The sequence below is a fragment of the Canis lupus genome, chromosome 9, assembly GCF_011100685.1.
Source record: "Canis lupus familiaris isolate Mischka breed German Shepherd chromosome 9, alternate assembly UU_Cfam_GSD_1.0, whole genome shotgun sequence".
NCBI lineage: Eukaryota > Metazoa > Chordata > Mammalia > Carnivora > Canidae > Canis > Canis lupus.
Window position 1 is genome coordinate 34583157 of NC_049230.1, and position 22359 is coordinate 34605515.

At 40.8% G+C, this 22359-nt stretch overlaps 1 protein-coding gene and 2 long non-coding RNA genes across 9 annotated transcripts in view; 2 read left to right on the forward strand and 1 right to left on the reverse strand.

The window, feature by feature from the left end:
* LOC119873308 overlaps nucleotides 1-21019 on the reverse strand; it is a 50966-nt gene extending 29947 nt beyond the window's left edge. The window contains exons 1-4 of one of the 3 annotated variants that reach the window (XR_005364621.1): nucleotides 19816-21019; nucleotides 18420-18499; nucleotides 16788-16880; nucleotides 5126-5195 (exon numbers count right to left, since the gene is read on the reverse strand). This is a non-coding gene — a long non-coding RNA (uncharacterized LOC119873308). The remainder of the gene's footprint in view (nucleotides 1-5125; nucleotides 5196-16787; nucleotides 16881-18419; nucleotides 18500-19815) is intronic. The other 2 variants (XR_005364620.1, XR_005364622.1) reach the window with 2 other exon arrangements.
* On the forward strand, nucleotides 2821-11814 carry LOC111097414. The gene is made up of 3 exons (XR_005364624.1): nucleotides 2821-3020; nucleotides 10860-10978; nucleotides 11682-11814. It is a non-coding gene; the product is annotated as an uncharacterized LOC111097414 (long non-coding RNA).
* Nucleotides 21020-21317: 298 nt separating the features above from the next.
* The window catches only part of MED13 (mediator complex subunit 13), a 102696-nt gene continuing 101654 nt past the window's right edge, over nucleotides 21318-22359 (forward strand). For all 5 annotated transcript variants that reach the window (XR_005364612.1, XR_005364613.1, XM_038547957.1 and 2 more), the window contains exon 1: nucleotides 21318-21472. Coding sequence is in view for 3 of the 5 variants with exons in the window: in XM_038547957.1 (XP_038403885.1) it covers nucleotides 21407-21472 (66 nt within the window). In the remaining 2 variants the exon portion in view is untranslated. The remainder of the gene's footprint in view (nucleotides 21473-22359) is intronic.

The following is a 22359-nucleotide window of genomic DNA, read 5'->3' on the forward strand; positions in this document are numbered from 1 at the left end:
GAAAGCAAGGAAAATTTTCTTTCTGTCATTCACTTTATTCACGTAGGCCATATATAGGAAAATCTGTGAATCACAAGTGTACAGCTGGATGAATTTTCACAAAGTGAACACATTAGTTAATCAGTACCCAGATTAAGAAACAAACATTATCAGCGTCCAATCCGGTGTCCCCACCTGGTTACCACTCCCCATACGATAATCACTCTTCTAACAACAGTGATTAGTTTTGTCTGTTTTAGAATTTTATATAAATTAGATATATATTATGTGTTCTGTGTGTGGTTTTTTTTTGGGGGGGTCAACATAGTGTATGTAAGATTTATCCATGTTGTCTGTCATGCATAGCAGTAGTCTGTTCTTTTTCATTGTTATATTAGCACATTGTATGAATATACTACTCTTTGTCTGTTCTACTGCTATTGGACATTTGGATTGTTTCCAGTTTTTAGCTCCCATGAATAGTCCTGTTATGAACATTCTTGTACATGTCTTTTGGTGAACATATGTATGCATTTCTGTTGGGAATGTACCTAGAAGTAGAATTGTTTAGTAAAAGTATATGCATATGTTCAGTTTTAGTAGATACTGCCAAACAGTTTCCAAAGTTGTCATAACCAAGGGTTATATATATATTTTTTATCCTTCCTAAATCTCTTGGAGCCAGAAGAAAAATGGTGCAGAGGCGGGCAGGTAGAAATTTGGCTTGCAGTGGCAGCAAGTGCAGGTTAAAAACAACTCTTTCCCCTATTCTGCCATTGTTTTTATCAGATAGTTTTCTTTCTGCAGGCACAGAGCTTGGACAATACATGCCACCCATTGGCTGGTGGAATTCTGCAGTACAGGACCTTAATATTAAGATTTTCAGCTAAGTCAATATAGGATACCAAGCCAGAGGAATTAATATAACTGAAAACTGGGCAAGCGGTCAAAGTACAAGTGGCCTGAAGGAGAAAGTATAACCCAGCAGAGAATGAAGTGGAGTTGGCACAAAGAAAGAGAGATGCAAATGTCAAATTGGCATAGAGGGCCAAGAATCAAAGATTAGGAGAGAAAGAACAAGCAGGTGAAAAGTGAATGGGAAAAGGTATGTGGTCCATGACTGGCTTTTATACACCAGCCTAGGGTAGAATGAGAATGGTCAGCCAAGTTTAAAGAAATGAAAACAAAACAAAACAAAATAATCTTACCCTACTGAAAAACCGAAGTTGAGTAAGCCTTGTCTGGAAACATCTTTTGAGGATAAGTGCAAGCTTCTGGGAACTTGAATGGAGAATGTGGGGGTGGAACAAACATAGAGTTTTCTGTCAGAGATGTGATGTTTGCATAGCAGACATTTCTCCAGGCCACTCTAGTTTAACAATACAATCAGATCACATGGACAGTAGCAGCCTCTGCAAGGAGATCTTTAGAACCTCAGGTCCCTTCTGTATCTCTCAGGGATTTCTGTGGAAAAGGGAGGTTTCACATGCATTTCTGAGTGGCTATTCACTGACTCATATCACCAACCACAGCTGGCATGCAGCTACTTCTCTGCTAGAGTAGAAAGAGATGACTTCTTCCCACCTGTGCTATGATCAAGCCACAAAAAGGGTGATTTTGGGCCCTGTTTCCTTCGGTGCCTCTAAGAGTACAGCAGTTTCCTTTGACTTTGTTTTTCACTTGAACAGAAAACAACTGAGATGACAATGTAAGTGATTTCACAATGTGCCATACTCAAAAATCATCTCTCCTTCTCAACCTCCTCCAACCCACCCTTGTAATTCCTAAGACAAGTCATTCAACCTCTCTAGTATTTCATTTTCTCACGGGTAATATAGCAAGAAAAATTTCTACCTTTCAGAGTTACTATGAGGATTAAATGAGATAGTATGGAAAGGGTCTAGGGAAAGGGACACTTCTATAGTTTCTTCCTTATCACTCTTCTTGTTTCCCCCATCCTCCATTGACAAAAGTGGCTAACCTGGATGGTTAGATTCCAAGACAAGGTCATTTTCCCATGCAGTCAGGATCATGCACGATGTGCTTGGATCACACATGGGTATGGATCTCTCTAGGCTCTTCTATTTTTGTTCCCATAGTACTGAGTGACCCTCCAACCCAGGCCTGCCCTCAGGCTTAGAGAGAGGGAATAGCCAAGTTGTAGTTACACTGTGAGGGTACAGCCTGGTTCATCTAGTGTCTATTTTGATTAGTTGGGTTCCTGGCTTTCCTGGTAGCTAAATATTTTTCATTTGACCCTGTAAAATTAAAAAAAAAAAAAGTCCCTATAAACCTCCAGCTCTAGGCATGTATTCTCAGACTACCTTATCAGAGAGAGCAAGAATAGCTAAAATGCAAGTGTTGTTTTCTTTTGCCACTGTCTCCTGTATATATTTCTCCCTCCAGACCTTCGAGGTGGGAGGGGGTGGCTATGGTTTAAGGTAGGATTCTGGTTTGCCTTTTTTTTTTTTTAAGATTTTTATTTATTTATTTGAAAGAAAGAGAGAACAAGCGTGAGAGACAGAGAGCACAAGCAGGGGGAGAGGTAGAGGGAGAAGCAGACTCCCCACTGAGCAGAGAGCCCAATGCAGAACTCGATCCCAGGACCCTAAGATCATAACCTGAGCCAAAGGCAGACGCTTTACTGACTGAGCCACCTAAGTGCCCAGATTCTAGTATTCTTAGCCTCTTGACTGAATATTATCTAATGGGACTCCAAACTAACCATAATCTTTTTTTTTTTTACTAACCACAATCTTTAACATTATTAACTTAATAGTGTTTTGGTTATCTATTACTGCTTAATAAACTGCCCTAAAATTTAGTGGCTTAAAACAGCAATCTTTTTTTTTTTTTTTTAATTTCTCATGATTATTTGGTTGGTGCTCTGCTTGTCAGTTCTGCTGGTCTCCTTTGAATCTCTCACATGGCTGTAGTCAGATGGCAACTGAGGCTGGAAATCTCCAGGATGGCTTCACTCCTGTATCTGACACCTCACTGGGCATGTCTGGAAGGCCAAACTTAGCTGGAATGCTGACGAGGTAAGACCTCTCTTTCCTACCATGTAGTCTCAGGGCTTTTCCCTCTCTATGTGAACTTATCAAATGGTGACTCAGGACTCCTAAAAGCATAAAAGTGGAAGCTGCAAAATTCTTAAGGCTTAGGCCTGGAACAGGCACAGTGTCACTTCTACTACTATTCTACATTTAAGAATATTCTATTCTTAAAAACAAGTGATAGGCCCAGCCCTGAGGGGAGGGACTACATAAGGATATATGGAGGGATGGTTGATTGAAGGCTATCAATGTAACTAACTTCCATAAGAAATATTAGTATAGGTTTTATCTGCAGTCTCTAGATTTAGTAAACATACCCCAGGATTTGTCTCCCTCCACTCAGGGTAAGTTTTTTCAACATATGGTACAATCTCCATTAAGTATGTCCTGAGAGCATGGGAGTCTTACTGTATAGGACTAGTCATATACCCCAACATATCTGGTCACTATCTTTTATATGTGGTATTTATTTACAGTTATGCAAATAAAGCTTCTGCTGACCTACCCGTTTAAGTTTAACTTCATAAGGTTGTGTGAAGGATTAAATAAAATCATTTGTGTAAATTGCCTGGTGGTACATATCAGTAAGTACTTAATAATGGTAATTGTTGTTATTATTTTATTACCAGGGTCTCTAAGGTATTGGGCTGGCCTTGGTAAAAATATAATGAGATAACTTTGGGAAGTCATGGTTTCCCAGGCCACCTGGTGATTAATATCCAAGAAAGTAGGTGGAATCATTAAGCTGAGATAATGGGACAGAACAGGTTATCAGCTGCCCACACACAAGATGAGAAGAGAATCAACAAGTACAGTTGCAGGAAATATTGGAAAAACAGAAGCAACAAAAAGAAAATTTAGAAATAGTCTGAGGTCAGAATAGGAAAAATAACTTAGGGAAGAGATGTCAGCACAAAAGGAAGAGTCATTTCTTTCTCAGGCAGCACAAGGTCCCTAATAGGTGATAAGGCCCAGTTAATGGAAAGATTATCTGGAGGGGAGAAATTAGATGAAAAACTGCCAGTTTTCAGCTTGCAAGGAAGACAGAGCCAGGTACCAGCTAGACTGAGAGACAAGAAGGTCCTTCATGTCCTTTGTAGTAGTGTCAGCCTTCCAACACAACTAATTATGGATGCCAGGCTGCAGAGGGCAAAAGAGAACCTCAGCCCTTGGAAGGTAACAAATCAGCTCTATGCAAAGAACCTGGGCCAGTCGAAACAGCATCAGTCTCATCATGGTTATGGTGTTACCATTTCATCAGTTCATAACTCACTGTTTACGAACTTCCTTTTCCCACATCTTACTCAAGCTTTCCCCTTAGTTCTAGAAAAGCTTGTAATAAATACCCTGCATGAGAATAAAGAGATTAAATCAGATTTAAGCAAGATCATGGGGGTATGAGGGTAGAAAGAATCTTGTAAACTCTCAAGTGCTCTACAAAGGTGAAATGCTATTACTTTTAAGGGAAGCAGATTCGAGTATTATTGCTCAGAGAAAGGAGTGTTGGAGTCTGATGGCTGAAGTGAGAAGTTCTAAAGCCAGTAAAAAAACCACAGATATTGGGGTAGAGAATACATTGCTAATTGTTGGCCTTGTGAACTCTTCTCCCTGGCTCTGACCCTCACCTCTGTCCCATCTCCCAACAGTTTTGAGAGAGGTATTTGGTAACTTTTAACTTCAGCCAAGTTTGTAAACTGAAGTTGCAAAAAAATGAGCTAGCAGGTATTCAATCACTGTATCAAATTAATAATCAAATATCTGGACATAAATAATTCAGAAAGAACTGAGAGTAAAGCACAGATAATCTCTTTCTTCTAGCTTCATTTGTATCAAAGAAAGAAGGATTTCTGAACAGAAGGGAAGCAAAATTTATTGGAAAATACTTTAGTAGTAGGCTGAAAAGAGGGCAGTCATAGGAATAATTTCTTTTTTTTTTAAGAATAATTTCTTAAGTTAATTGTATCATAAACACAGCAGGAGGGTCTGTGAGGGCCTTTCCTGCTAAATTAGCCTGAATCTACAAAGCCATACACATATGCCAGAAAATATATTTGACTCTATCTGTAAGATTCAATATAATTTTCACTTACTCTTTTATTCAGCAAATATTTATTGAGTAACTATATACACGGTACTCTCTGCCTTCGAGGAATTTATATTCTGGAGGGTGAAATAGACAACAAAATGATAAAAAAAAAACAAATCAATACAACTTCAGATAATGATAAATTCTATGAAGGAAATTAAATTGGGAAAGGGGATGGAGAATGATTGTGTATCCACAATATCTTTGGTCCCCCTGCACTTAACCCACTGAATGTCCATAAATGCCAAATATGTAAATGAATAAATGATGTGCCCTCCCAAGTTCAAGCCCTCCCCACTTCATACTTAGTTTATTCTCAATCACCCTTTGATGGATCATTCTGCCTTTATTCTCTCTTGTTTTCAGATATGATGTACACCACTGTCTGGTTTAAAATGCTACTTTTATCATGTCACTTCTTTTTTTAAGATTTTATTTATTTATTCATGAGAGAGACAGAGAGAGAGAGAGGCAGAGACACAGGCAGAGGGAGAAGCAAGCTCCATGCAGGGCGCCTGATGTGGGACTCGATCCGGGTTTCCAGGATCAGGCTGAAGTCGGCGCTAAACCAGTAACCACCCAGGCTGCCCCTATCATGTCACTTTTTTATTTCAAAACTTTCAGTGACTTCCTATTGCCTTTTTCTTTTTTTAAGTGAAGTTTAAATAAAATCGTGTAATTTATCTGTTACTTAATCTTATTTTTTGATCAATATTATGTCCCTCCTATGTCTTACTGAAGACATGTGGTGTCCTTTTAAAATTATTATTAACCTAGACAACTTTATGGGAAAGAAGGTAGTAAACAATCAACTATACTTATGTCACTCCAGATTTTTGAACTCTGGAATCACAAACTTTAGCACTGGGAATGGCCTTCTTTATAGACTGATTCTAGATCAAATTCTTCATTTCACAGTTGAGGAAGCTGAGAACAAGCAGATAAATTGCTGAGTTATCAATACCTAGCCAAGTGTTTCAAGTAGAACTCAGCTCTTCTGATTCCCACTGTCCTTTCCACTGTACTACATTATATAGGCATATATTTTTCATAGTTTAATCACAGGATATATGCTATTTTGTGTCTCTTCTTTCCCGTTTATATTACTCTATACACATTTCCATGTACAGACATAAGTGAGACTCTTACCATTTTTGGTAGCTATATGGCATTCCATTAAATCCATATAGGGTGTGGTCCATTATGAATCATCACTGAGTTGCACAAAGGAATATAAGCCGATACTAATACTTTGTGATAACAGTTTTTTTTTTAAGATTTTATTTATTTATTCATGAGAGACACAGAGAGAGGCAGAGACATAGGCAGAGGGAGAAGTAGGCTCCCTGTGGGGAACCCGATGTGGGACTGGATCCTGGGACTCCAGGATCACACCCTGATATGCTCAACTGCTGAGCTACCCAGGCATCCCTGTGTTAACAGTTTTTAATAAAAAATAATATCTGTAGCTGCTTTGTAAATTATGTTTTAAAAAAATCTCATATTCTTAATCTGATTTACTTGTGTTTTCTTTTTTATAAGGCAGACCTGCTCATTTTGTGTTTTCTAAGTGTTATTTAAGTTTTTTAAAGTATATAAAACAGTTAACATATGAATATATGCAAAGTACGAAATAGTTTCGCATCGGAAATTGTCAAGCCCATTTAGTGCTGATTCAAAATGTGTACATATTTAGATTCCTGATTATTCTTTGTAATTCATCCTTTTGGTCATGGCTATTCTGCATTTGAATATATAAAAAAGACTTGAGGAAGTATTCTCCCCTTTTTGCATCTGGAAAGTAGAGGGAAAGAGTCCTACAAAGGTGAATACCTCCAAAGTTTATTCAATACTTCTCAAAATGTCTCAAGATTTATAAAACTTATTTTCCAAAGTCCAACTTTGGGGAAATTAAGCCCAGATTTACAATCTAGTGATCATTTTGTAGTGTTGCAGTGTCTTATTTTTCTTGAAGGTCATTTTTATGAGGAAAAGTAGATTTTTAGACATGTCTAGTTCATATTTGAATTGAGTATTGAATTGACTGCTTTGCATCCAGAGAAAACTGAAAAGTAAGGAGCAGCACAACCATAAATTAAGCTTTTTAATCATTCTTATTTTGGTAGTTCCTTCATTTCAACATTTTAAAATCACTAATCACAATATTAGTGATATATTGTCAAGGGAAACAAGCAAAAATAAACTTTTTGAGACTACATCAAAACTAAAAGCTTCTGTACAGTGGGGAAACAATCAACAAAACTAAAAGTCAACCTACAGAATGGGAGAAGATATTTGCAAATGACACATCCAATAGAGGTATTACATGCAATACCCAAAAAACAAATAATCCAGTTAAAAAATGGACAGAAAACATGAACAGACATTTCTCCAAAGAAGACATACAGATGGCCAACAGATAAATGAAAAGATGCTCATCATCACTTATTATCAGGGAAATGCAAATCAAAACTACAATGAGATATCACCTCACACCTGTTAGAATGGCTAAAATAAAAAACACAAGAAATGACAAATGTTGGCGAGGATGTGGAGAAAAAGGAACCCTAGTACCCTGTTGGTGGGAATGCAAACCGGTGCAGCCACGATGAAAAAAAGTATGGAGGTTGTTCAAAAAGTTAAAAATAGAACTACCTTGGGATGCCTGGGAGGCTCAGTCAGTTAAGTGTCTGCCTTCAGTTCAGGTCATAATCTCAGGGTCCTGGGATTGAGTCCCACATCGGGCTCTCTGCTCAGGGGGAAGCCTGCTTCTCCCTCTCCCTCTGCCATCCCCCCGCTTGTGCTCCCTCGCACTGTCTCAAATAAATAAATAAAATACTTTTTAAAAAGTAGAAGTACCTTATCACACTACTGGGTATTACCCAAAGAATACAAGAACTCTAATTCAAAGGGACACATGCATTCCTATGTTGATTGCAGCATTATTTACAATAGCCAAGATAATGAAAACAGCCCAAGTGTCCATTAATTGATGAATGGATAAAGAAGATGTTACACACATACACACACACGCACACACACACACACACTGTAATATTATTCAGCCATTAAAAAACCCCTAAATCTTGCCATTTGCAACCATGTGGATGGAGCTAGAGTACAATGCTAAGTGAAGTAAGTCAGAGAAAGAAAATACCATATGATTTCACTCATATGTGGAATTCAAGAAACAAAACAAACAGGGAGAAAAATAATAGTGAAAAAGAGAAATCAAGAAACATACTCTTAATTATAGAGAACAATCTGATGGTTATCAGAGGGGAGTGGATGGGGGGATGTGTTAAATAGGTGATGGAGGTTAAAGAGGACACTTGTCTTGAAGAGCACTGGGTGATGTGTGGAATTGTTGATTACAACATCATATACCTGAAACTAATATAACACTGTATGCTAATGAACTGAAATGAAAATAAAAACTTTAAAAAATTCACTAATCACAGATGCTATGTAGCACTAGAAGTAGATAAAAACTGAAGACTGAAAGGTGAACTCATGGGAAGTAGCATTGCTTGCCCAAATTGCTAATAGTAGCTATTATTCATTGAACCCTCACTCTGACAGGCACTTTGCTAAGTATTATAACTATATTACATCATCTAATCCTCAGTTTAGTTATGTTATGCCTGTTCTACAGATTTGTAAACAGAGGTTTGGAGAAGTTTGGTGACTTGCACAAGGACACAGAGCTAGCAGTCAGGATTCGAATCTTTAATTCCAAAGTTTGTGCTTTTCATATATCATCCTGCCTCTATTTGGCAAATCATTGAGGGAAAGGGCAATGGTTTACTTTTGGAATAGTCTCAGAAAAAAACTATATAAAGGTCAAGATTGTTCTTATAAGAAGAATATAAGTCTTTTTATTAATTAAAATGTAGCCTTTGTTCTGGTCACATACTTTTAGTAACATCCCACATTAAAAGATACAGATTTTGGATGAATGCAGTTTGGGTTTTTTTTTTTTTTTTAAGATTTTATTTATTTATTCATGAGAGACAGAGAAAGAGTTAGAGACATAGGCAGAGGGAGAAGCAGGCTCCTCACAGGGAGCCTGATGTGGGGCTCAGTCCCAGAACCCCAGGATCATGACCTGAGTGAAAGGCAGATGCTCAACCACTGAGCCACCTAGGTATCCCTGGGCTTTTGAAATGAAAAAAAGTTACTGATTATTTATATAATTTTCTGTTTTTAAAAAGAGACCTTGTAAAATCAAGCATGTCAGTTATTACATATATCCAATCCCTCCACCCCAAAAAGGATAAATTTGTTTACAATGAGCAGAACAATAAAAAACCAGGACCACGAACTACTTTTCTTCATCAATGATGAATTTCAGCATTGGGATAAATCCTTATTCTTGAGAGACTCCTGACTTGCTTAACTTTTGCAGTAGGAAATCTCATGCATTTTTTTATAACCAGAATCTAGAAAACTGGCTACATTTGAACTGAAATTCTTTAAAATTTGACCAGATAATATGATGTTTCCAGTATGGCATATATGACTGGCTATCCAAGATGTATCTATTTTAAAATTAGTTTTATTGAGGGAAAGAGTATTAACAGAGGCATCTAGAAAGAAAGATATCCAGCCTCCAAGATAACCTAGAGTGATCCTCATATCTTGGTAATCTCTTCTATAGAGTCAGGGCTGATTTTTGTGACAAATAGATTACTATAGAAGTGACGGTGTAGGGGTGCCTGGATGGCTCAGTTGGTTAAGTATCTGCCTTTGGCTCAAGTCATGATCCTGGGATCCTGGGATCCTGGGATTGAGCCTGCGTCAGGCTTCCTGCTCAGCAAGGAGTCTGCTCTTCCCTTTCTCTCTGCCTCTGCCCCCAACTTGTGCTCTCTTTTTCTCAGATAAATGAATAAAAATCTTAAAAAAAAAAAAAAAAAAAGTGACAATGTAGGCCTTCTGAGGCTAAACAATAAAAGACATTATAATTTTTGCCACGGCCCTTTATGTCCTTTGCTCTGGGGAAAGGCAGTTACCATGAGTGCAAGGACCTCTGAAAATTTACCTGTGTGAAGAGAAACTGAGGCCTACTGCCAAGAGCCAGCACTAACTTGCCATTCGTGTGAGTGAGCCACCTTGGAAGCAGATCTGGTAGCCTAACTCAAGCCTTCAGGTGACTATAGCCCCAATCACCATCTGACTTAACCTCATGAGAATCTCTAAGCTAGAACCAAACAGCCACAGAAATTATGAGAGATAATAAATGTTATTGTTTGAGCCACAAAGATTGGGGTAATTTGTTTTGCAGAAATAGGCAACTCGGGATCTCTGGGTGGCGCAGCGGTTTGGCGCCTGCCTTTGGCCCAGGGCGTGATCCTGGAGACCCAGGATCGAATCCCACGTCGGGCTCCTGGTGCATGGAGCCTGCTTCTCCCTCTGCCTGTGTCTCTGTCTCTGTCTCTCTCTCTCTCTCTCTGTGACTATCGTAAATAAATAAAAAAAATTAAAAAAAAGAAAGAAATAGGCAACTCATGTACACACTAACACTTAAATATTGCTTTTCTGAAAAGATGTCTATTTTCTTCCTAATTACTAGCTCATTATTTCCCTGAGATAGACTTCTGTTTTCTTTTCATATCACCAATTCTTTTCAAAAGAATTCCTCTATCTTTTAATTTCTCTGACAAGGCTGTTTTTTAGGGAATATGTTGGAGCATTTTCTTTCCTTCTAAAGGTTCCCCCCCCCCCTTTTTTTTTTTCAGATTCATCTACCATATTGAAAGCATAAGCCAAACAATGTGGGACATCTAAAGCTTGGGCCAAGTTTCTTCAACTCTTTTGAAGCAAAGATAAAGGCAATAGAAAGAAAAGGGCTTAAAATGTAATCCTCTTTTCTCTATCATTAATTGTACTAGGTAATTCTGCATATAAAAGAAAAATAAAGGGTATTGCTATGATTAAACAGTTTAGTTCAACAATTCCAACTTTGCACCCAATAGCAGGCAACCTTCAGTGACTCCCCAGGGCCTATAGGACCAAGGTCAAACACCTTGCCCTATGTGATTTAACCTCCTACCCTCTCCTCACCATGTTTCCTATTGCTTTCCTTTACAGGCTCATTGTTCCAATTGAACTATGATGTTTCTCATTCATGGTTTTTGCATCCTAGCTGGTAGTTCATGTAAAAACAAAACAAAACAAAAGTAGGGCCTGTGATCAAAAGAATTTGGGAAATGCTGTCTGTTGTAGATTTCTCAGGGAGATTGACAATATTTAGCATATTAAGAGCTCTGAAAAGTCCCACTGTAAAGAAATCTGTTCATCTCAAACAAAACTTTGTTCAACTCAACAAGACTTAATTGACTAACATATGAAACAGGACCCAGAACAGAAAACAGACCTATGGCAGGGAATTCAGTAAAGGGAGTCTGACATGAGAACTAGTTTTTAATATTTTAGAGGAATTCAAAGGGTAATCGTGGGACAACCTGTAGATGAACAATATGAGGGAGATGCTACCTTCTAGGGCTCTTGGGACTAAGGGAGGAGGTAGTGTTGCTCAGATATAATATATTTTTTGACAGATTCTCCAGCCCCAGTGAAGCCTTGTGATACCTGAAGTTCTAGCTGACATCTTGGCTGATTGCATCCTCATGAGAAACCCTGAGCCAGAACCACATAACCAAGTAGGTCCCAGGATTCCTGATCCTTAGAAAGTGTGTTAGATAATAAATATTATTTTTTTAAACTGCTAAGTTTCAGAATAATATGTTACATTGAAGAAGATAATTACTGTAGCTGTTGCTGCCTGGAAATGGTATTCTCCTGTAACAGAATCTTAAAATGCAGAAGTGACTTTGGAACTGGGTGGTGGATTTTGGAGACAGTATTAATGAAAGTCCAATGTACTTGAAGAAACTGTTAATAGAGGTATCACAATTTTTGATAAGGCTTCAGGTGAAGGCTTGCAAGAAAATAAGGGTATGTTATTGGCTACTAGAGGAAAGGGGATCCTTATTATACAGTGGCAAAAAGTTCAGCAACACTCTTGCCTGCCATAACTGAAAGGTAGAAAATATGTCTAATGCACTGGGTGATCTAGCAAAAGAGATTTCCAAGCAAAGATTTCTTCTTGTTACCTTTAGTAACATGTGGGAGGAGAGAGGTAAAATAGAGGAAGAACTTTCAACAGAAAGGAGATGGAATTTGCTGGTTTTGGACATTCTCAGCCTCTCCAAATGGTAAACAATGCTAATATTAAGATATAGCTTCTGAGAAAAGATCAAGTCCAGGGCATTGCCAGTAAAACACAGTCCAAAGATGAAGCCAATCGTGTGACTGTAAATCTTTTTGCCAAAGTCTCAGAAAGATTAAGGTTGTGTATCAGAGTATTATTTTGTTCAGGTAAAAGGTTTTCTAAGGAGATTAAAGGTATGTCTCACATAGTCTCTCAATGAAATGATAAAGCATCTAGGAAGCTAAAGATCATTATTCCTCAGGCATCTCATCAGAATAATATTTGTAGGTATAGCTTTTGTCTAATAGATTGGACTCCAATAAGATTTACAGAAAACTCACAAAATTTTTAAAGGAAGTGTGTATGCAGAAACATTGCCATCTTGGACCAAAAAAAAATAGAGATAGTACAAAATGAAAAAAGGCCATCAGTCTTTCAAAGTTCTACTGGCAAAAAGTAGGCTGAGAAAATTCCTCAGCTATAAACATAGGCTATCTTTCACAAAAAGGGAAGATGACACAGAAGTCAGAACCAAGACAAGACCCCAGAACATGAACCTCATAGCCAGGGAGAATTATTCCCAGACCTTGAGACTTAATCAAGGAACCCTTAGCATTTGCTCAGCTGGGTTTAGGAATTGCGATGAACCAGTGACTCCTCTGTGCCTGCATTGTTCTCTCTTTTTAAGCAGGAATATCTGTAGCAGTTACCCTATAATGCCTGTCTTACCATTATATGTTGGGTAAATGGAGGACAGTTAGGTTGTCACTTAGTTTCTGTAGGGGAGAGAGACTGGACTCAAGGAGCTATACTTAAGGAAAGATAGCCAGGGAGCCTCAACTGTACTGGGACCTGATTTAGATGATGACATGCTAACTTCAAGCTGATGCTGTAAGAGACTTCTGCTGATTTTGAGAGAAAGTAAGTATATTTTACATGTGAGAGGAACCTGAATCATTGGGGAGAGAGAATGGACTATGGTAGCCAGCCTCCACAATGGCCCTCAATTATCTTTGCCTGTTGGTATTCACACCCTTATGTGTGCCCCTCCCACACTGTATCACAGTTAGTCTGTGTTACCAAAATCCTGTGGCAAAAGTGATAGTATGTTAGTTCTGAGATTAGGTTATTAAAAAGACTACAGCTTCCATTCTGGCATCTCTATCTCTTGGGTAGCTTCCTGGTGGAAAAGCAAGCTGCCATGTTATATGCAGCTCTGAGGAGGCCACCTGGCAGAATGCTGAAGTCTCTGGCCAGTGGCCAGCTAGGAGCTATTTTCCTGCCAACAGCCATGCGAGTGAACTTGGAAGTGAACTCTTTGGCCCTATTCTGGCCTTGAGATAACTGTAGCCCCAGCCAAATCTTAACTCCAACCTCATGAGAGACCTTGAGCCATAATCACCTGGCTAAGTCACTCTCAGATTACTAAACCTCAAGAATTGTGGGAGATAATAAAATATTTGTTGTTTTAAGCCTTGAAGTTTCAAGGTAATTTAATATGCATCGGTAGATAAGAAACACATGGCACAAGAGCCAGGACTAGCCAGAGAAGCTGGGACCAGCGAGAGAGGGACTATCTATCTGCAGTTGGAACCACAAAAAGGATGCAGCCACTACTGGAGATATTGTCTGAAGTAGAGGGAGAAGGAAAGACCTAGTCTCTCCATGGCCCCTCATCTGCCACCCCTGCCTGCATTGGCCAAACCAAACCACAAGGAAATTGATAAGGGAGCCCGAGAAATGTCATTTGCAAGGAGCAACTTCTTGAAATATAAAACATGGTAGAGGGAGAGAAGGAAATCAATTTGAGAAAGAATAGGTCAGTTCCAGCACAATCAAGAACCATTTTTATGTGGAATTTCCAATGTTCTTCAGAACCTTGTTTTCCAAGTCCAGTTTGGGAATCAGTGGCCTAAATTGCTCTTCTCCAAATCTCTACAAGTCCAAATCTTATGCATAAATTATTGTCCAGTTTAAATGCAAAGTTTTACTCCACTAGTCTTTTGTTCCTTATTACTTAGGGTAGCCCCATCTTCTTTCAATTCCACAATATTTGTTCTACACCCATTTTAGACATTTTGAAACACAACTTACATTTATTTAATGTATCTTATTGTCTGAGAATTAGTAAGCTTCTTCAGAGTCAGATCTATTTCTGATGTACTGTTGCATATTGCCTCATCATTATAGCACCTATCACAGAACCCTGCTCATAGTAAATATCAATAGGTATAAAATGAATAAGTGGATGAGTGAATGTCAAAGCTAGTGCTAGATATGGTATGAAACTATTATATTTGTCTATGTTACTACATGCATATATGTAAGTTCTTCCCTTACATACATGTAAGTTCTACATGGTAGAAATAAGAGATTCTAGAATAATCTCCTATTTTTATTGGCTCATTACATCTTTTAAATTCCTGTAAACCTTTCCTTGGGAGAAGAGAATAATAAAATTGCAAACCGGTTTATATCTGGTAGGAATAATTATCCTGTGAGATCAAAGTCCTGTCTGGAACTTTTTAGCATGAGGAATAGGTTCAGAGAACTGCACTTGTCTCCTCTCTCAACATTGGCTGTTCTGAGAAAAATCATCTGCTTAGAGAGAAAGGAATGCTCAGCATTTTGCAAAAGTGATTTTTTTTCTACTTCCCTATCTTCCTTGCTGATGCCTTAATAGAGGGAATAAATGTGAATCAGAAAGTATGGTTCTTTCTTTCTTTCTTTCTTTCTTTCTTTCTTTCTTTCTTCTTTCTTTCTTTTTTTCTTTCTATTTTATTTGGAGAGAAAGAGAATCTGAGAGAGAGAGAGAGAGATCACAAGTGGGGGGGGGGGTAAAGGGAGAAGCAGACTCCCCACTGAGCAGGAAGCCTGATGCAGGACTTGATCCCAGGACCCTGAGATCATTACCTGAGCCGAAGGCAGATGCTTAACTGACTGAGCCACCCAGGCACCCTTTTTCTTTTTTCTTTGTCTTTTTTTTAAAGAAGGGCAGGGGACAAGCAGAGAGAGAGGGAGAAAGAGAATCTTAAGCAGGCTCTACAGCCAGCCTGGAGCCTGATGCAGAACTTGAGCTTGCCATGCTCCATCTCACTACCCTGAGATCAGGAAATGAACTGAAACAAAGAGATGCTTAATCAACTGAGCCATCCAGACATCCCAGAAAGGACATTTTTAGATAGGCTCCTCTTAATTAGTTCAGGCCTCTTCCCTTCCTGCCTGGATTTTCACAATGCCCCCAACAAGTCTGGCATGTTGCTTCTAAAAACAAATCTCAGCTCGGTACTCTCATGTTTAAAGTTCTTCAGTGGTTACTCATTCTCTTCTGAATAAAATCCAAACTCTTCATAATTTGGCCTTGGGGTTACTTCTTCAGCCAAATACCTTTTCTTACCAACACCAAACTTTCCAGTCATCATCTCCCCTCCCCCACGCCACCCCAACTCTTCCTTTTGTCCTTCTCCTTTCACCTGAATCTTTTCCTAGCTTAACTCAACTCATCCTTCAAGATTCAGTTTCAGCTGTCCCTGCAGGAAGTTTCTCTTGAGCCCCTCCCTGTGGACATGGCTCTATTAGCATACTTCTACAGACCTTGGGCAAGTTCTCTAAAACTCAGTATCCCAATCGGGAAAAGTGGGATAATATAGTACTTACCTCAGAAGCCTGTGGAAAGGATAATAGATAATTAATGCAGAATACTTAGCACAGTGCCTGACATCCATTAAGTGTTACATATTAGGCGTTAAATTGTAGCAATTATTTAATCCAACCTCTTCATAATTGAGAAAACTGAGATCCAGAGCAGTTAAAAGACCACTTCAAGTAGAATAAAGATAAGGAGGAAAGGGATTATCTGATTTGCTTATGAGGGTTTACAAACCAAATTTCGGGCAGGGCACCCCGGGTGGCTCAACGGTTTAGCCCTGCCTTCAGCCCAGGGTGTGATCCTGGAGACCTGGGGTAGAGTCCCACATCCGGCTCCCTGCATGGAGCCTGCTTCTCCCTCTGCCTGTGTCTCAGCCTCTGTCTCTGTGTCTCTCATGAATAAATAAAAAAAAATCTTAGAAAAAAAAAACAAAAAGAAATTTCAAAGTGAGGAAACTAGGGAGAATTGGCTTCAAATTTAATATTAAAATAAAATGTTTATTGAGAAAATTGAGTTTAAGAGTAGATGCTACAGTACTAAGAAAAATGGCAAGTCAGGTCAACTTTTAAGACAGTTTAGGATATTTTACACTTAGAACTGAAATGTTTTCTTAATTGGCTCAATTTGCTAATATACTTTATTTCTATATCAACAAAGTAGTGTCTGTGCATTCACCTCAGCCTTTTTTTTTTTTTTTAATTGAATCAAGTACAACATTAAACCATTAACATGACCTTAAGAAAATCAATATTGTCCCCAGGCTCAAGACCACTCACTCCACAGCTTAATTGGTCCTTAACTTACAGCTTTTGTAGACGTGTATCATCCAACACAGCAGCCATTAACCATGTGTGGCTATTGGGCACTTGAAATGTGGCTGATTCTAAATAAAACATGCTGTAAGTGAAAATACACACATGGATTTTGAAAGGTTTGGTAAAAAAAAAAAAAAGGCAAACTATCTCAATAATTTTTTTAAAGATTTTATTTATTTATTTATTTATGAGAGACACACAGAGGCAGAAACTCAGGCAGAGGGAGAAGCAGGCTCCCACAGGGAGCCCTATGAGGGACTCAGTCTCAGGACCCTGGGATCCGGACCTGAGCCAAAGGCAGATGCATAACCCCTGAGCCACCCAGGTGCCCCAATCCTGTGATTTTTCAGAGTAGGTGGGGAACATTAGTCCTTAGGTCAGACATTGCCCTTTCTCTATTTAGATGATGTAACTCTCACCCTTCCTGAAGGCTGGGTACATCCACTATCCTATTGAGAATGGAGTCCTTAAAACGGTGAAGGAGTTAAAGAACAATTTTAAATGTAGATCACTGAGCAAATCCATGTTTCAAAGAGGAAAGACAATAGGTGATTATCGTCCAAGGCAATGTCTAACATTCATCTTAACATTCCTGATTGGCTCTCTTATTTTACTTTGATTATCTCTTTTAATTGTCACAACTTTAACATTTAGGTGCTATTGCTGCATACACATTTTACCAATGAGCAATTCAAAGTTAGGGAGCTAGCAGGCAGTGGTGTGGAGTTTTGATCCCAGTTGATCCAACTATCCAATTGCCACATCTAGCAAGATTATGTGCTCCTTGTATATCCTATGCCTTGTCCATACATGACCTGACACATCCTAGATAGTAAATATGTGTAGTAAAATGTATATATAACTTCAACTGTGGGAGATAGATAGATAGGTAGATAGGTAAATATCAATGGAAAAGTCTGGAAGGAAAAACGTCAAGAGTATTAAAAGATGGTTGATTATGAATGGTGACATTATGGGCATTTAAAAAATAATGTACATTTAAATTTTTTCATCTTTACACTTTCCTGTGTCTTCCAAACAGAAGATACTTTCCTGTATCTTTTTGACAATGTGTGTATACTGTTTTAATTTATTTCTGTTACTTTTAAAATTGCACAAAATCTCATTCTAAGAGAAGGTAGGTGGTTACTCACATGTTCTCTGTGTGCTTATATTGGTCTTTTCTCTTCTCACCATGATGTTCCCCTTCCTCTCATATTCCTCCACTAGCTTCTCCATTCTCTATTTCTCTCTTTTGCCTTTTCACTCCTGTCTTTCTGTCTTGCTCCTTTCATGATCCTCTCTGAGACATTTTTCCCCTGGGTCTTCTTCCTATCTCCTATCTCTCTCTTCTTTTTGAGAAGACTACCAGTCAAATGAAAAGCCAATCAAATGTTACTTTGCACCTTGTGGGTTTCTGGGAGATTCTACTGGCCTCTGGAGTCCTGAGGCATGTCCTCAGGTTGGAGACTGAGCAATGGAGGGCACGACTTCTAAAGAGGATGGCTACTTCTTGGATAAACTAAAAGGTGGGGGAGGATGTTCCAGAGTGACAGAAGCAGTTGGAACAAAGGTCTGAGGATTCTTTCAGGGAAAGAGAGATGAAGAGAGGGTATCTTACCTTACGGGCGTCTGAGGATTGCTGTCTCCTGGTGCTGGCACTCACTTAGAAAGGATATGGACTTCAACTGATTTGAGCTCCTGGATTAAATTAGTCTTGGTTGTATAATTGACTTTGATATGTGGCCTTTGGATCTGAATTGGGCTTAATAAGATTTAACTGCTTCAAAGGGCTTTATAAGAATTCATTTTATCCTTCAAATCTGATTTCAAATGCTACCTACTTTAAGATGCCTTCTCTGACTTTGGGGCTCCTCCTCCAGAGCTCCTATTGTGCTATAGTTGATACATACCTTATTCAAGCAATTACCTCTATTGTATTTTATCTTATTCTGTGGGAAATGTCTCCTTTATTGCCTCTCTTCAGGAATCTTGAGGGACGGGCAGGTATCTTATTCATATTTGTATCCCAGGTCTAGCAAAGACCAGGAACACACTCAGTTGAGCACGCAGGTGCTCAATAATGATTTTTAAAAGTTTTTTTAGTAGCTAACACTTAGCACTGTGGCAAGCCATATACCTACAGTTTCATTTACCATACACTTTAGGAGGAAAATACTTTTATTATCCTCATTTTACAATAAGAAATCCGAGAGTAAGAGAAAAAAAAATTTTTTTAAAGATTTTATTTATTTGGGACGCCCGGGTGGCTCAGCGGTTGAGCGTCTGCCTTGGCTCAGGGCGTGATCCTGGAGTTCCTGGATCCAGTCCCATGTCAGGCTCCCTGCTTGGAGTCTGCTTCTCCCTCTGCCTGTGTCTCTGCCTCTCTGTGTGTCTCTCATGAATAAATAAACACACAGAGAGGCAGAGACATAAGCAGAGGGAGAAGCAGGCTCCTGGTGGGGAGCCCCAGGCTGAACTCAATCCTGGTTCCCCGGGATCATGCCCTGAGCTGAAGGCACGCACTCAAGCACTGAGCCTCCCAGGCATCCCCCAGAGTAAGAGAAACTAATTTAATCTTGGATTAAATTTTACTTTGAAATGAATGAAACAGTGGCAGAACTTTTTCTACAGGATTTGGGCTTCAAGATTTGGACTCTTAATCATCATAGATGAACGAATGGGTGAACGAGGAATGCTTTTTTTCATTTCATAGCTGAAGAAGTGACCAGGAAGTGACTCTTCCATTTATATTACAGACACAACTATAATGTAAAATTATGGTAAATGCTAACTCACTAATATTTCTAACTTTTGAATCACCTTTACTTCTCCCTCCTTCTTTTCTTCCCTTCCTTTCTTCTTTCCTTTCTTCCCCGCTGTCTCTCTCTCTCTCTCTCCTCTCCAAAATTTTCAGGGAAAATGTTTGAACTCTTACACTGAAGTGTAATCCAATAAAGAACTGAGTGTTTTATAGGGAAGGGAACAGAACGTTTTAGTTGGTTTCCATTTCTTACCATTCATTCGTTTGCAAATTTACAAATATCAGGCGTCCACTGTGTGCTAGGAACCTTTTTTTAAGCACTAGGGATACAGCCGTAAGCAAAACAAAGTTCTGGTTCTCACGGAGGTTACGGTGGTGGCACTTTACATACACTGGTTCAACTCCTCACAATAATCTTATGAGGTCACGATGACAACAATAATAGGTAACTGTTAGCAATGGGTGTCTGTGCCAGACACTGGGCTACCTGGTTTATTTGTGTTAACTCCATTGTCACAGCATCCCTATGAGATAGGGTTATGTTTCCCCCTTTTAACAAATGAGGAAACTGAGACCCCAAGAACTGACTGGCTCAAGGCTTGAACCCAAGGAAGCGTGGCTCTCACTCCCAGGTTATTCACTACGAGGCTATACTGTTTCTCATACATTTCTTTCTTTCTTGATATCACAACTTTTTAAGTGTCCAAGTTGTATCGCAGATCGTCTGACTCCCAAGCCCGGGGGGTTTGCAAGTGAGAATGCCCGGGAATTTTTGCAACACTTTCTTTTCCGACGAAATCAAACTGTTTTCCACGTAATTCTCAGATCGGTGATGCGAACCCTCTTGCGCTGTAGATTCCCCCCCCCCGCAAGGAGAAAGCTAGGGCCTGGGCCCGGGGTCATCTTACAGTGGCCGAGGCACCCAGCAGATGGCGCTGTCTTAGTAGCCGCCAGCTGGCCGTCCGGTCCCCAGGGCTCACCGCCTCCGCCGAAAGCTTCCCGGCCCTCTCTCACTCCCTTCTCTCTCCTCCTCCCCACGGAGCCCGGGCCCACGTGACCTCAAGGCGGCCAATGGGCGAGCAGAGAGGGCGAGCTGGTCCCTGTGGCCGCCATTAAAGCGAAGGGAAAACCCGTGAATTCGGATTAAAGGGGGAAAAACGCCGCCCGCTGGGCCCACAAAATGGGGGAGACTACGGCGTCCGGGCGGTGAGGCCGCAGTAGAGCAGACGTTAGGCCGGCCTGGCCCAGGGACGACACGAAGACACAGCCAGAGAATGGTCTGAGCCCGCAGACGCCGCCACCACCTCCGCCGCCGAGGAGATTCTGGGCTTAAGGACATCGCCGCCGCCGGGCCGGGGGCCTGGGCTTCTCTCCCGGCTCTTGCCCTTCCTGCCCCTCCACGGGCGCCTCCCCGCCCGGGAGCACCCTCCACGGCTCGGGCTCTGCCCTCTCGGACTCGATTTTAATTATTTATTGTGTAATTTATTGGTTTTTTTTTTTTTTTCTTCTTGTGGAAGGAGCACATATCTCCTCTGTGCCCCCGAGAGGGGCAAGCGTCCGCGGGCTCCGCGGCGGCCGCAGTCCGGCCCGCGGGGCGAGCGCGGCGCGGCCCTCCCGCCGGCCCTGGGCCCCGGGCGGCTAGGTGCCGGCCGGGCGGCGGGGGCTGCTCGCGGCGGCGGGGGGGTGGGCGGGGAGGGCGGGCGGCCCGGCGGCCTCCTCTTCCACCGCTCCCCCAGCCGCCACCCCCCCGCCCTCCCCGGTGTCTGTGTTTCTCTCTCTGGTCGGAGGCGGCGGTAATGGCGGATGGTGGGTTGTGGCGCCGGCGGCGGCTGCTGTGAGGGACGATGAGTTCCTCCTTCGTGCCGAACGGGGCCAGCCTGGAAGATTGTCACTGTAACCTCTTCTGCCTGGTGAGTGAGGGGCCGCGGGCGGGGGCCGCGGCGTGCGGGGCGGTGGGGGAGGGGGCCGCGAGGTGCGCCCTTGGGCCGTGGGGGAGGGGGTCCGGGTCTGATCCAGATGCCCGAGTCCCCGGGCTAGGCCCAGCCGGAGCCGGCGCCGCGGCCGAGCCCCGCGGCCGAGCCCCGCGCCAGCCCCGGGAAACGCGTTCGCTCAGCCCCATCCTGAGCTCTGCTTTAGGACTGCTGGCTTTTTTTTTTTTTTTTCTTTCCTTGTCCCCCGTTTCCGACTCTTCCTCAACCGTAGTCTTGTCTTCAACTTGTGCTCCTTATCTGGCAGGATACTCCCATTTCCCGGTGTGTCTTGCTTATTAACTATTGCTTTTCTCCTTATTGACTATGTATCTCTTCTTAACACTTTACATTATTGCTCATTCTCCCAGTGCCTTTATGCCACACTCTGGTCATTCGTTCCCCCCCCCGCCCCCCCCCCCCCCAAACAGGACACCGGAACTTATGTACTAAAAAAAAAAAATCTCTTTTCGTTTTACGTTTTCTGATGAGTCAAACTAACAGAAGATTAGTTTCTCCCTTCGATGAGTTCAGATCTCTCTGTAAAAACCAGTAGATACCATTTCATGTTTTGTCTTTGAACTTTGAAAACAGTTTGCCATTTTGACAATTTTTAGCCGTCTTGCTTTTAATAGAACATTATGTTTGTGTGAGAGTGAAATGGGACTAGTGGAGGAGGTTCTATGGTTTTGCACTAATTTTTGTTGCTGTTATTTGTTTTACTTGCATTTTTAGATTGGTTTGAGCAGGCTGCTTCTCATTATATTGAAAAGTCTAGGGAAGCTGGATGCAGGACTGACAATTGTATAGGTTGGCCCAGTTCTGGTAAC